The sequence below is a fragment of the Podarcis muralis genome, chromosome 7 (genome assembly GCF_964188315.1).
Source record: "Podarcis muralis chromosome 7, rPodMur119.hap1.1, whole genome shotgun sequence".
Classification (NCBI taxonomy): Eukaryota; Metazoa; Chordata; class Lepidosauria; order Squamata; family Lacertidae; genus Podarcis; species Podarcis muralis.
In genome coordinates, this window is record NC_135661.1 from 53,164,810 (window position 1) to 53,179,035 (window position 14,226).

General features: G+C 43.6%; 1 protein-coding gene and 1 long non-coding RNA gene across 3 annotated transcripts in view; one reads left to right on the forward strand and one right to left on the reverse strand.

The window, feature by feature from the left end:
- LOC144328429 (uncharacterized) overlaps positions 1–14,226 on the forward strand; it is a 253,965-nt gene that overhangs the window by 221,783 nt on the left and 17,956 nt on the right. The window lies entirely within an intron of this gene.
- On the reverse strand, positions 462–13,864 carry NUDT21 (nudix hydrolase 21). 2 transcript variants are annotated; one of them, XM_028739514.2, is made up of 7 exons: positions 13,618–13,864; positions 12,221–12,421; positions 10,222–10,285; positions 7,077–7,166; positions 3,610–3,685; positions 2,622–2,748; positions 462–726 (listed from the first exon to the last, which is right to left on the reverse strand). In XM_028739514.2, exons 1-6 carry the CDS (start codon positions 13,731–13,733, stop codon positions 2,630–2,632), a joined length of 666 nt encoding a protein of 221 aa, XP_028595347.1. In that variant the 5' UTR covers positions 13,734–13,864; the 3' UTR covers positions 462–726; positions 2,622–2,629. The 2 variants fall into 2 exon arrangements, with proteins under 2 accessions (XP_028595347.1, XP_028595346.1); XM_028739513.2 differs by having other exon boundaries at positions 2,634–2,748; positions 13,618–13,857.

Below are 14,226 nucleotides of genomic sequence, written 5' to 3' on the forward strand. Positions count from 1 at the left end.
TCAGCTATTCTCAGCACCACCTCACATGACTGACTAGTGCAGAGCTTTCCAAATCGGAGTTATTCCTCTTGCTGATAAGAGTAGCAAGCAAACTAAAACTGGGAACTTTTATGTGACAAGGCAGCATCACCTGAAACACTGCCCTTTTATTGTTCAGACACTTCCTTGCTAGCCTAGCTTAGTTCCCTCCTTCAGGCTGCACTGAGTGATAGAACAAGTTATCAATTCCCTCCATCTGTTTCAAGACCTGCTGTCAACCTGAGTCCCAACACCTGCTATGTTTCCTGTGCGCAAAAGAACTTGTTTTTAGTTAGTTAACAAGTGGCCTACATTTCCAAAGGTATATTTAGATGGATGAAGATAGTACTCTTTCATTCTCACATGCAATGCTGTGGTATCAATCAGTGGGCAGGTATCTCTCATCAAGTCCCATTGGGAAAAGGAACACACAAAAACAGAAAGGAGATCATTTTGTTTTAATGTTATTTTTAAAAAAAGTCAAGTGACTATTACAACATAGGTGATTAAAATGCAAATACACTCATCATTCCACTATCTAAACAGTCAAGATTCACTTTCCTATTCAGATGGTAGAGAGTTTGGGGAAGGGGGAGACATAAAAAAAAAATATTTGTGTCAGGTTCTCTCTTCTACATTTTAAAGCTGTTCTCACAGAGACGGCTTCTACCACATACTTCGGGAATTCAGTTGTAAATAAAATTGAACCTGGCAGAGGGGAAAAAGAAGTAATGATTACTCACACTGAAGATCATGAACTACACACTTAATCAGCTGGATAACAGATCTGCTTTCTATGAATTGCAAAAGATGCTCCAGCAGGTTATAGGTACACACTTGGATCACTGGCCAGAGGTCCTCCTGCAATGGTAGGCAACCTCTGACCCATGGATTTTACTAGGCTTACCAGAACTCTCCATTTGGACCCTGAGGCCATTTTGGTCAAATCACATCCACCTGTCCATCATGTGACATCAATCCCAGTTACCTTGGCAAATTCAGAGTAATTGGCTCGTATGCAAGCCACTGCTTGGGAATTGCTCTCTTGACATGAGGCAGGCATTTTATTTAATAAAATACTGGCCTGCTTTTGAATTTGCTATGATCTAGGAAGGAGGAAGCTGCTGTTGTGTTGCTGCTTACAACACTGGCCTGTTTAGGAAGCAGCAAGGAGTTGCTGCTTCTAAGGAGGTTGCTAATAGCCTGAAATTGCCACCCACCTACGACTCACAGTATGCAGAAGCTGTGCACCTGCTTCCAGCTCCTCCTTCACCTGGCTGAACAATCTCAAGGGGTGCAGAAAGAAACAGGAAGCCCACCTCCACACCCCCTGCCACATCCAGTGGGGAACTTGGTTTTCTGTTTGATCATAGCTTTGTTGAGGTGCTGGTGGCTGTGTGTGTGCTTTGCTCCCCCCACCTTTTCCCATTGTGTTGATTTCCAATACAGTGGTACCTTGGGTTAAGTACTTAATTCATTCTGGAGGTCCGTTCTTAACCTGAAACTGTTCTTAACCTGAAGCATCACTTTCGCTAATGGGGCCTCCTGCTGCCGCCGCGCCGCCAGAGCAGCATTTCTGTTCTCATTCTGAAGCAAAGTTCTTAACCCGGGGTACTATTTCTGGGTTAGCAGAGTCTGTAACCTGAAGCGTATGTAACCTCAAGCATATGTAACCCAAGGTACCACTGTATGTTTGAAGATGGGTGGCTAGGGGACAAGTGGTTTTTCTTTATTTGGGTTTTTGCCCCACCTACCATTGGAATGTGCACCCTGGAAGTTTGACTAGGTTTAATCCAACCCATGGGCTGATGGTTTTTTCTTTTTTCTACTCTACTGAGCCTAGCATTGCCCTACATAAGGGTAGCCAATGTGGTGCTCTCCAGACTACAAATCCCAGCCTCAGCCAACATGACTCCCATCAGGGATGACAGGAATTATAGTCCAAAATCTCAAGGGGACCACATTGACTACCCCTGCTCTACATGCACCCAGACAGTGCTTGCTAGAACTTTAGTTTTCTAAGAACACAGCTTGAAAAACAGCCAGCCAGCACATAATACATCAATTGGAAGCCCAGCAAGCAAGCAAAGTTCAAGAAAGTACATCAAGCCTGATTCTCCTGAGGTAATGTACTCATACGATAAGGCAGGCAATGACAGAAGGAAATTTTTGTAGGGTGCCTTCTGTTGGCTTTTGATAAGCAAGGAAAAGTGAAAGGGAACATATAAGGAATGTGAACTACTGTTTGTAATTCAAAACTAATTTAAAGTACTCTGCTGAATGATATGATGTAAATACAGTGTCTTGAATCCTAAGATAAATTAAGGAAGTTTGTAGAATTTCCTCCTGGCAACCCAACATACATTTTCAGGAGGCCCAACCCATCAGGGGCACCTTTCAGGCAGCTGTAGGGAGGATGGAAACCTTCCTTTTGTGGTTTTCCTTAAGTCAATTTATCCTATGATCCAAGCCAATGTGGATACATAAGCACCACAATCCTCAGAGCACTCAGTCAGCTATTCCCTACAGAAGCAAGTGAAAGAGCTAAAGAAAGCTTTTCTGTAGCAGCTGCAGCAGTATGAAACCACAACATGGAAACTCACAGCATACTCTACCTGCTCAAAAGCTGGGGGAGGCTTGAAATGATAGGCCCATAACCTGGTGCATTGTCATAGAGCTCAAACAATGGAGCAGCTACCAGCTTGTAATTTTTGGGGACCGCAAACAAAGCTAGAACAAATCAAGAGAGCTCAAATCAAATAAAAATCTGCTTCAAGCAAGGACAAGACAAATATTGAGTGAAGCTTAGTTTTCTTAATTCCTAGGTTGCATCATATGAAGAATAGTAATATTTAGAACTTTGCACAGTCTGAATATACATATACCATGCCTGGCATGAGGACTCCTCAGGCTATTCTAAGTTATCCAGGCACAACATACAAATTGAAAGCAACTTGGAATGAGTCATAAAAACCTAAGGCCACATCCATCCAAACTTAAGCAATTTTAAGTGAAACTGTGTACAGAAAAGATGTGAAGAAATGCTACCTCCCACAATAAAATCCATCATACTGTAACACACTAATAATAATAATAATAATAATAATAATAATAATAATAATAATAGCTTTATTATTTATACCCTGCCCATCTGGCTGGGTTTCCCCAGCCACTCTGGGCAGCTCACAGCATATATCAGAACATACTAAAAGATCAAACATTAAAAACTTCCCGATACAGGGCTGCCTTCAGATGTCTTCTAAAAGTCAGATAGTTGTTTATTCCCTTGCCATCTGTTGGAAGGGCGTTCCACAGGGAGGGTGCCACTACCAAGAAGGCCCTCTGCCTGGTTCCCTGTAACCTCGCTTCTCACAACAACTCTGGCTTGTTTCATCCACGGCACAGGAGTGGGGGTGGAGCACCACTGGAGCTGTTGAGCAGCATATAAACCACTACAGTGGAAATAAGTTTTCAGAATTTTCTTTTAAGTTTAGATAGTACAAACGTCCTTGCCCAGGATTTTGTTGCCATCTCTCAATAAAACCTATATGAAAACCTATATGAAAATTAAAGATGTGACGGAATGCCTACCCTTTTCCTGAAGCTGAACCAAAAAGAGCTTCTTGTGCTCTTTTGGTTTCGTAATGTGAGCTGGAATATACGGATACTGTGGGAAACAATAAAAAATAATGATTAGTTTGTGTCTGTGTACAGCTTTCCTGAAATTGAAGTACTTAACACGTTATGAGAGTTCATGGGGTTGAACCAGGACAGTTAGAATCTACTTGCTTTGAATCATATCCACAGCCAGAGCACTTCAGTTATTTTCCAAATATATTTCAAATGCAAAATATAGGTAGATTCTAACACAGGTCAAGGGCCAAACTAGACATAATGCCAATCATGCCACTGGATCATGCACAACTGCTTTTTTTAAAAAGGCAGATTCAAAACACTTGCTTTCAAATTCTAGGTTGCAAATTCTAGAAATGTGCTTGTATCTATACCACCTATATATAAAACTAAATCATTTACAGCTAAAGAAAAATATATTACAAAAATGTGCACTAATAATACCAGTTACTAAAGATTGCAATAAACAGTACAGGTGCAATAAAGCATTACAATGTGCAAAACAACAGGATCCATCTTTAACAAATTAGGTAAAGCCGGGGGGGGGGGGATGAGGTAATCAAAAGATTTCTAAAGCTAGTAAGCAGTGATGCTTCCTGCATGGCAGGGTGAAAACTGTTTCAGAGAACTGTGGTGACAGCAGAAAATGCACCTTTGTGGGTCCCCACCATGGTCTGCAATATGAGTTCCCCGGGTTATATGCCAGGACTCCATGGGGGCTAGCAGTCTTTCACAGTTTCAAAGCTGTTCAGGGTTTGGCACAGAAATTTCACATAGCTACAATTCGTGCGTTAAAAAAAGTTAAGGCTCTGTGGTAAAATAAGGGCCAGGACTAAAAGGCTGTATGCGTGAACATGCACACAGCAGGTCATTTTCCGTTCATGTTCTGCAGTAGAATGCAATGTCGCTAGCCAGGGAGGAATGGCACAGGGAGAATCAGCAACCTTTCCATGCATGGACAGAAGCGGCACCAACATTGGACACAACACTTATATTTCAATGTTGTAATTTCAGAACAGCATAATGAATCAATTGATGAAAAAAAATAAGTCTAACTTTAGTATGAATTGACAAACCAAATATTTGAACAAAAAGCCAAAGATCTGCAGAAAAAAAGGAAGCATGCAACATTGGCTGTTTGACTATCAACACCCTGAGGAGAGAACAGCTGAGGCAGTCTCTTCTCCTACATTCCCTGGGGCTGCTTAAGAAAGGCCTGCATACCAGACTTCCGGGATAGCGCGAACGGGTAATGGCGGATTCCCTCCGAGCTCCGGAGGGAATCGGCTCCGCTAAGGACGGGTCTTGCCGTGCCGGCGACACGGGGACCCTCAGAAACCGCAGGCGCTGAAGCCTGCGGACATGGTGACTCGGTGGGCTCCTTAAGCGCCCTCCCTGACCCGCGAAGAGCCTTTTTAAAGGCTACGGAGTGGACCGGAGAGTGGCGTGGAGCTGAGAGTCGATCGCTGCCTTGGCGGAGCGAAGCCGCGAGCCATGACCGGAGAGCGCTGTCTTTCTTCCTGAAATTTGGATTGGAAATGCAACCCGTGAGTAAAAGGAAATTTCGGCACTAAAAGTTTCTTATTTATGAATTCGAGTACGATCGGGGGGACGTGTCAAAAAGGAAGTCCGCACTCCCCCTTCCCCACCAAAAGACTTAAAGCAAAGAGAGAGCACCAGGTCGGAAAGATTTTGGTGCTTAAACTGAGAACTTTCATAAACTGAATTAAGAAGTAACTTGTGCAGGAGTTGAAGAGAGAGGAATTCCAGAGGTTTTGCTTTTCAAGTTGACCCCCCCCAGACCCGGGGGGTGCTCTGCGCGGGAGCCCGAGAAACAGAATAAGGAGTTTGACAGCTGTCAAAAAGAGCTGTCAAACGACTAGCCGAAACGTGGAACTGTGTTACAACTGCCTTTTTGGATTAAGTGCTACACTGAAACTGAACTGTTTGAACTGATTGGAAACAAAATAATCTTTAACAACAAAGTAACTGACTGTTGGGTGAGATTTATGATGGAAATCCCCCTGGAGGGAACTGATGACATTGCAATGGCTGCCGAAGGAAAATTACTGGCAGAGATACAAAAAATGTTTTGTCTGGTGGGAACCTTGCAAGAACAGAGCGCAATCATGACTGAACAGCTGGTGACCTTCGATCTTAAACTAAGCATCTCTGTTGATGGGACCAAACAAGTGGAAAAAAAATCTGCAGCCACAGAAGGAGAGATAACCCCATTGGGGGAAGGAGAAGAAGAAAGAGTTCAACAAGAATGCAAACAGAAACCTGCAACTTTTGGGAACCAAAGAAACAGGGAAGACAACCAAGGGAATACAAGTCTGCAGGGCCAGAAGAAGAGAGAAGCCCCCGGAACAACCAGATTACTGAGCCAACAAAGAATGAACAAGTTTGATGGGGACTTCTTTCTTGGGTTGGACTTTGGGAGATTTGTTCCTATTGGACAGATACCGTCTTTGTTTGACCTGGAAGAAAGAAAATATGAGGAGCTGGAGACGGAACTTCATGGAGAAGGGAAGACCAACAAAAAGGACTATAAACAAAATCGGCGGGGAGAGACTAACTGGGGCCTGAGGGCCTCGGACGTGAGAAATCCGGGCTAAAACTGTTGTCTTATTTTGAGGATACTTATTTGGGTAGGGGCAAAACGGGGGCAGGGGGGAAGGGAATGTAAGGTGGTAAAAACCTGGGATTTGGAACTGAAACATTATGATTTTGGATTTAATATAAAGAAGGATGAGTTTGTGGGAGAAAAATTAGGCCGACCTTGGAGAATAGATCCAAGATGGGAAAGGGAACATGTAGAAGTATGACAATTTAAAAAATGGGAAATAGATAAATTGGAAGGAAAGATTTGAAAAATTTTTAAGAGATTTAATAAATAATTTGCTGAGTTATGTAATGAAAATGGAAGGTGGGCAGGGGAGTGCGGGGAAGTCACTGAAAGAAGGGAATGAAAATTTGGTTATGTTTTGTTTTGTGTTTGATTTATTTTTGTTTGGATTTCTTTTATGCAAGTTGGTTTTTTTAAAAAATTGAAAACTGAATAAAAATTATTTAAAAAAAAAAAAAAGAAAGGCCTGCATACCGTGAGGGAAGGCAAAAGAAAGAAAATTCAAGGGCAAGTGCCATCTGCTCCTGAAAAGGCCATCAGTTGTTCTGGGAGGAGAATGCCATTGCTCCTTATTTAATGCATTTTTTTTGTTTTTGTATTTCAAAACCTCTCATCCTGTTCAAATAAACTATGCTGCTCCTAAGTGACTGAGCCTGCCAGTGACCTGAGCCTGCCAGTCTTCTACCAGCAATAGAGTCGTGTAGTAGGATAATTAATTAGTTCTTGGGGGGGGGGGGTTGTTGTAAGCCCAAAAAATAAATCAAATGAAAATGCTAGTGGCAACTTCAATTCTCACCTGTGGGGGCTCAAAATTCGGTCGCCACCAGTTACCAATGCAGTCATCAATGACCCAGTCTTGCTGCACGCCATCCTGGCGACCCAGGATCTGCCAAAATAGAAATGCAAGGAAAATCTTGACATGCTCTATGCCAGTGCTTCACAATAGCAGAATGTCATATATTAAGAATGCTAGCCCAACAGTATAGTCTAAATTCTTAAATTTCTTTAATCAACATAAAAGTGCAAACAAATACTGTTAATTGAATGATCTGATTCATATACAGTCATACCTCGGGTTACAGATGTTTAAGGCTGCGTTTTTTCGGGTTACGGACCACCGGGTTTCGGCGGTCGCGCATGCGCAGAAGTGCTAAATCACGCCTTGTGCACACACAGAAGCACCGAATCACAGCCTACATGTGCGCAGACGTGCTGCTGTGGGTTGTGATCGTGCATCCCACACAGATCACGTTCACAACCCGAGCGTCCACTGTATAACACAAAGCCATGGTTTATTAAACTATGATTTAAGTCATAGTTTGTTTGATCATTCAAACCCTGCCCAGTGATTTAACTATTTGTTTTTTGTCAAACCACAATTGTTGTTTGCTTATGAACTTTGGTTTGTTTTAGCATTATGTGAGAACCCAGCCCCCTTCCTTAACTATGGCTTCTTTGACCACCCCCACCCCAGACACTCATCAAGCTACAAAGGAACAAGGGTGGAAAACAAAACAAGCTTGGAGGAACAAGCTATTAAAAAAATAGTCTGCGGGACAACCTATGCGGGTTAATCTATGGTTTCATTAAACAAACCATGATTTAGCATTACGTGCAAACCAGGCCATTAATTTACAGTGTATCATTTACGTACAGTGTATCATGACACTAAGAAAACACTATTTATAAAGTGGTGTATTTTTAAAAAAGTAATAGGTTTCGATTAACCTTTTCACTAGTTCACAAAAGAATAAGTACAGAGGTTTCGATTAACCTTTTCACTAGTTCACAAAAGAATAAGTACAGAAATATAAGCAATGGTGCTGTTACTTAAAAGATTGTTGGACAAAGAAAAAGTATAATAAACAAAAAAAATTAGATGCATTCTTTAGTGCTAGCCATACTTTGTTTACAGAACATTATGCAACAAATATTTCTCCCCAACAACTGGTATTCAAAGGTATAGTCCCTCTTTAAGTGGATAATCTCAAGAACTGTAGCTAAGAACGACCTTCCTCAGGCAGATTAAGGATTCATATGGTAGAGTTGATGCTTTTGAATTGATGCTTTTGAATTATGGTGCTGGAGGAGACTCTTGAGAGTCCCATGGACTGCAAGAAGTTCAAACCTATCCATTCTTAAGGACATCAGCCCTGAGTGCTCACTGGAAGGACGGATCGTGAAGCTGAGGCTCCAACACTTTGGCCACCTCATGAGAAGAGAAGACTCCCTGGAAAAGACCCTGATGTTGGGAAAGATTGAGGGCACAAGCAGAAGGGGACGACAGAGGACAAGATGGTTGGACGGTGTTATCGAAGCTACCAGCATGAGTTTGACCAAACTGCGGGAGGCAGTGGAAGACAGGAGTGCCTGGCGTGCTCTGGTCCATTGGGTCACAAAGAGTCGGACACGACTAAACGACTAAACAACAACATGGTAGAGAAGCCTGCTCGTAACAATGGCCAAGTATTGCTTTTGAGAAGCTCACTAGCTTAGCTTCACCTGTGTCTCCTGCAACACTTGGCATTCATCTGCTTCTCTTTGTATAATGGAATCTGAAATGACTTTTGGACCAGGGAGTGAGATGGGGGGAGAAGAGAAGGAAGTTAAGAAAGACAAAGTGTCATTAAAGGAGCAAAGCTGCAGCTGCTGCCATGTTTTCCTGCATGCACCTTCCCAGCACTGGTCAATGCCAAGTGCATGAGCTCCTGTTTCCTAACCCTCCCACTCCCTTCCCATTATCAACTGATACTGCTGAGTATGCAAATCTCTATCAAAGGGTGCAAAATTTTCAATATAGCTGGGGCCCAGCATGCAAATCTCCACTGTCCAATGCCACCCCCGCCCCATGGGAATACTAAGACAGTTTATATGCTGTCTTTCCATTTCCCAAAAAAACACAGTTAAGTGGTTTGCATAACTAAAATAATAAACAAGCTGAGCACCAGCTGTGCAGGAAAGGTGGAGGCAGATTAAGCTCACACACAGTGAAGGTAAAAGAAAGAGAGAGCTGAATGAAAAGAATCCAAAACAAAACATAGTTAAGGAAAATGCAACTAGCGCCCAGCGTTCCAAGGAGAAAGACAGTGAGCTGAGAGGCATGGAGCTGTCATAACCAACTTCTTCAGGAGGTGAAACTGATGACTCTGAGTCAGAAGCAGAATTGCATCAAAGGTCAGACCCAGGAACAACTGGTGAGCACATTAGTCTGAAGAATATTCCATTGTCATCCATTACAGAAGTCTCCATTACAGAAGCCCCAGAGCCTTCCCTGCTTCACTTATGGAGAAGGCTGGGCCCCTTTAACTGAAGAGGCACTTTTCAATAAACAGAGTTGACAACTAAGACAGAATTAGTGCTCCTATGTAAGGGTCAGTCAAAAGCAGCACCAGATGTTTGCACCTTACCCAAAGCCTAAACCCTGCACAAGCCTCAGATGAGGCCAGCACCAGTACCAAATACTGAGAGAGAGGCACTGGGGGTCAATTAGCTGGGTGCCTTACAAGCTTGCTGAAAAGAACAGGAAATGAAGTATTAATATGACATGATGTTCTGCTTGGCAATGTGATTGACAGGTGAGCAGCTCTGACCACCAGTCAAATTTGGCTCTCCATGGGTGGGGAGTGAAGGACCTTGCAAGCTAGCTAGAAAAGGTTCGCCACAGCTGCCTTAGAGTGAGGGTTTGTTAGCTTTCATATGGAAAACCAGAAAAACTCAGAACTCAAATACATACTCACTGGAATTTTCAAGGATTAGCAAAACTGCAAACATATTTCCGCACCTAAGAGTTTATTAAAAATTAAAGTGTTTTAATTCCTGAATTTACCTTACAGGTGTGCTGAATGCTATTCACCTTTGTTCATGTGAATGCAACCATAAAAGGCTTATTGTTATCCATCCTAAAGCCTCAGGATAAAAATGCAAATAATTGTGACATCTACCTCTGTCATTAAACGTTTGAGACCTTCTACCTCATCTTCTCCCGGATTAAGTTCACCACCTGGCCTGTGGAAAAGAAATTCATGATAAAGGATGTGTTTTAGGTGCAGTCATAATTAAAATATTTTTTAAAGTAACACTGCAGTAAATGTCCAAAAAGCTGTTTTGAGAATGTTTTACTACCTCAGCCAAATTTCACCTTCTCAGGATAGTAAAATGTGTCAAAACAAATCTGGACCAGGTCCCCTCCCCCCATTAAGTCCTATTAGATATGTATTTTTTTAATACAACACAAAACCAATGGTAAAAATCAATAGATTCAATGGGACATTTTATGTCCTGGACTCTTTATTTGTTTACATAAAGAAAACTGCCAATGGTTAAGCGGCTTAAATTTGGGGACTTTGTTTAATTTATATACCGCCATTCATCTGAGTTTCCCAGAACAGTATAAAATCACAAAAATACAATACATAATAACAAACAAAACAATGATGCCCACTTTAAAAGGCCATAGAAGAGGCTCTGGGAGAAGAGGAATGTTTTCGCCTAGTGCCTAAATATATGTAATGAAAGTGCCACGGGAGCCTCCCTGGGGAGAGCATTCCACAAGAGAGGAGTCACTGCAGAAAAGGCCTGTTCTTGTGTTGGCACTAACCAGACTTCTTGTAGAAGGGCCATAGCTCTGCTCTGTTGCAGGGTCAGTTAATATGAGGAGAGACAGTCCTTGAGGTATTGTGGCTTACTACTGTGGAAACTATTCCCAAGAATTTAGACTAGCTAATGCTGCAAAGAGATTAGAAGAGTCATGTGTGGTGCAGTAGGATCACCATCACCTTTTAGTTTTCTAAGAGAAGCAGGAGGAAGGTAATGAGCAATATTCAGAAAGGATAGATGAAAAAACGCAGCATTTTATTTATTTCAACCATTTATATACTGCTTTACACTGTAATTTGTAGAGGGAATAAAGCTGAAGTAACCCAAATTACCTGAAAGGCCCACTGGAGTTGACTACTTGACCAACAACAATCTATTTAAAATGGAAGACCATGGTCTGTTGCTAAGTATTACTCAGACAGACCCATTGAAATCAATGGACCTCAGTTAGGTATGATTTACCCTCTTCAGATTTCCCCAGTAGCCTGCCGTCTAAAGCTACTATTATGGCCAGCTACAAACACAGTTAGTTGCCTAAACTGTGTGTGAACTCCCCAGAACTGGAACTGGGAATCAGCATGCTACAGAAAATACACAGGAATATTGGCTACATCTTTATATCAGTTTGGACTGTATTTGGCCATCTAGGCTAGTACTGTATACTCTGACTAGCAGTAGCTCTCCAGGGTCTCAGGTAGAATTCTCTCATGCTACTTATTACCTGAGCCTTTTAAGGATCTGACAAAGTTGCTTTTTACATTCCTCCATATTACATTCCTCCATATTTACTTAAAACACTGATACTTTGTCTTTCTGGCTGAAACACTTGAGGTGGTTCACAATTTAAGAAACACTACGTACAAACAAATAGAAATGCAAGAAAAATAAGCAAGTTCTAGGTAGGAGCAACTCTTTCAAACCCTAACAATAAGGAGAAATGGTACTGTAGAAAGCAGTTCTGGGAGGGTAGGAGCCAAAGAACATTAGTTGCAACACAAGGCTGAAAGACAGACTTCACTTTCTCACTTCTCCCTGACAGAATGGCAGGGGCGGAGTGGTGCTTCACTCCCCAGGCCCAGCTGCTTCTCCACTCCAAATTCCCTCTCCACAGTGATGGACCAGGGCTCTCAAATTGCAGTGGTGCTCTGTGCAACACTAAAATCCCACCCCACCCCATCTCTCACTCAGTTTTACAGCATTGTTATGGCGCTCGCTGCAGTGCAGCCACACTGGTTGAGCTACCCTAAAACTGCCTTTGCCCTCCATGCACAAGTCATTTACTTTCTCTGTGAAGCTTCAAACATGTATCATTACGCATTGCTAGGTTTGTTAAAGCTCACTTACAGTTTGAAGAAAGTTGTGCCCAACTGCAAAAGCAACACATGAGGCAACCTGTGTTCGTGCACAATGAGGACCCCCTCGACAGTCCGCCTCATTCCAATCTTGTCAAATTCCTCCCTCATGCGCTGGAACCGGGCAGCCACTGAACTGTCCTTTTCATATAGGGGTTCCTTGGTCCCAAAAGTGTAATTTGTGAGTGGATACCTAAAAGGAATTAGACCTTAAATACAGTATTTCATGCAAACGGACAATCTAGTTCAAACATTGAACACAGAGCAGGGTATAGCCAGTGACTGTGAGCTGTGTTACATGGTCCGTTTTCACTGTATGCTTTGGAGCTGCAGCCCCACGTGCACAAAACAACGTGCACAAAACATAGACAGTTGCCCTACACTGAACCAAGACAGTTGTGCATCTAGCTCAGTCTAGTCTACAAAATGACCAGCAGCGCCTCTACAGGGTTTCAGATAGGGGATCTACTCCGGTTGGCAGTGGTTCTCCGGGGCTTCAGTGAAGAGTATTTTGCAGCCCTACCTGGAGTCATACGTTTAATATATTTTCTTTTTTCCCCCCTTACATATCGCCTGGAGGTCAAGACCTTTTTCCTCCTGTCCTGCACTTACTGAAATATATACAGTATTCAAATGACAATGCCACATATAGACTCAATGTAAAAGGAAATCACTGGGTCTGTTTTCTTACTCAGTTGCTTATATTTGTAATTTTGTGTTGCTAGAAGTTTACAAAAAGCTCCTTAGCTGGCACAGGGGATCCAGACTGCCTTCCCCCGCCCTATACGATTTTACTACTGAAAATCCCCCAAGTGATACATGCAGAAAAGAAATGCATCGGTAAACAGATACACATCCTTTAATAAAAAGTGGGGGGTGGGGAGAGAATGTGGTCTGCAAGCTGCAAAACACTTGGGGTGGAGGCAGATTAAGGTGTCCCCGAGAGCGGAAGTGTGGGCGACTGAGGAACCTAGGGATCTACATTAAAGCAAAGTCTGACCCCATCTAGTTCACGGTCGCCTATACTGTTTGGCAGCGACTCTCCAGGGTTCCAGGCAGCAAGTATTCCCAGCCCCACATGCAGCGGCAAACAGCTACTCTACCGTTGAGCTACGACACATGCACAAAGGAACCAGGTGCCGATAATAACCAAGCGCAGGGAAACCGCGCGAATCATGCACGTGTGAATGGGACCTCGACTTTTTTTTTTATCGCGCGTGGAGGGGAGCAAGACAAAGTGCTGGAAAACGCAGAAGGGAGGGATGCTGGGGGGGGGGCAGCCCTATTATAGTAAAGACGCGGGAGAAAGGGGCGGAGGAGGCGTGGCGCTGTGGCTCTCCGCTGCTCATGGGAGGGGAGGAAGGAGGGGGGACACCGAGCGCCACTCACAGGTTGATGGTCCGCTCGAGCGTGAGGGGTTTGCTTTGCTGGATGTATTTGTTACCGAACTGGTTGACCCCACGGGGCCAGCCGGTCTGCGAGCGGTTGGGCGGCACGACGGACATGGCGAAAGCGGAAAGCGGCTCAGAAGGCCACGAGCATTCCCCGGCCGCGCTGAACCTCCGCTCCGTCCCGCACACCGCTCGCCTCACACCCGCCGAATCCCACACCGGAATCAGTAGGCCACACTTCCGGGAACCATAGAGACGAAGATGGAATGAAGCCGAGTCCACCCATCTGTGTCAAACGCTCCTGAGGAAACCGTACCGGCCCCTCTGGGCGGGCCTAAGTACCATAGAGAAAGCAAACATGAGAGAGCGAATGAGAAACGCCACAGCCAATGAAAACATCCCGCGGCAGCCCCGCCTCTCAACTAACCATCCTGGCAGTTGGTTAGGAGTGCGTAAGAGTACGTATCCTATCTCTGCGTGGTTTCCTTCACCCTTTCTCGCTCGTTCGCGCTCATTCCCGCTCTCGCCTCGCGCCCACCGCTACGATTGGCTAGACCAGGAATAAGGCCCGCCTTTAAGCGTGAAGTATGACGGGAGACGTAGTTTC

What these genes read in the sequence shown, in the direction of transcription:
- NUDT21 (XM_028739513.2), bottom strand. Translation starts at nt 13,733, where the DNA reads ATGTCCGTCGTGCCGCCCAACCGCTCGCAGACCGGCTGGCCCCGTGGG. An exon ending in GGTTCAGCTTCAGGAAAAGG is followed by an intron (nt 2,749 to 3,609) that starts GTAGGCATTCCG and finishes GATTTGTTCTAG; the next exon opens with CTTTGTTTGCGGTCCCCAAA. An exon ending in CTCCCCCAGCTTTTGAGCAG is followed by an intron (nt 727 to 2,633) that starts GTAGAGTATGCT and finishes CCCCTCTGCCAG; the next exon opens with GTTCAATTTTATTTACAACT.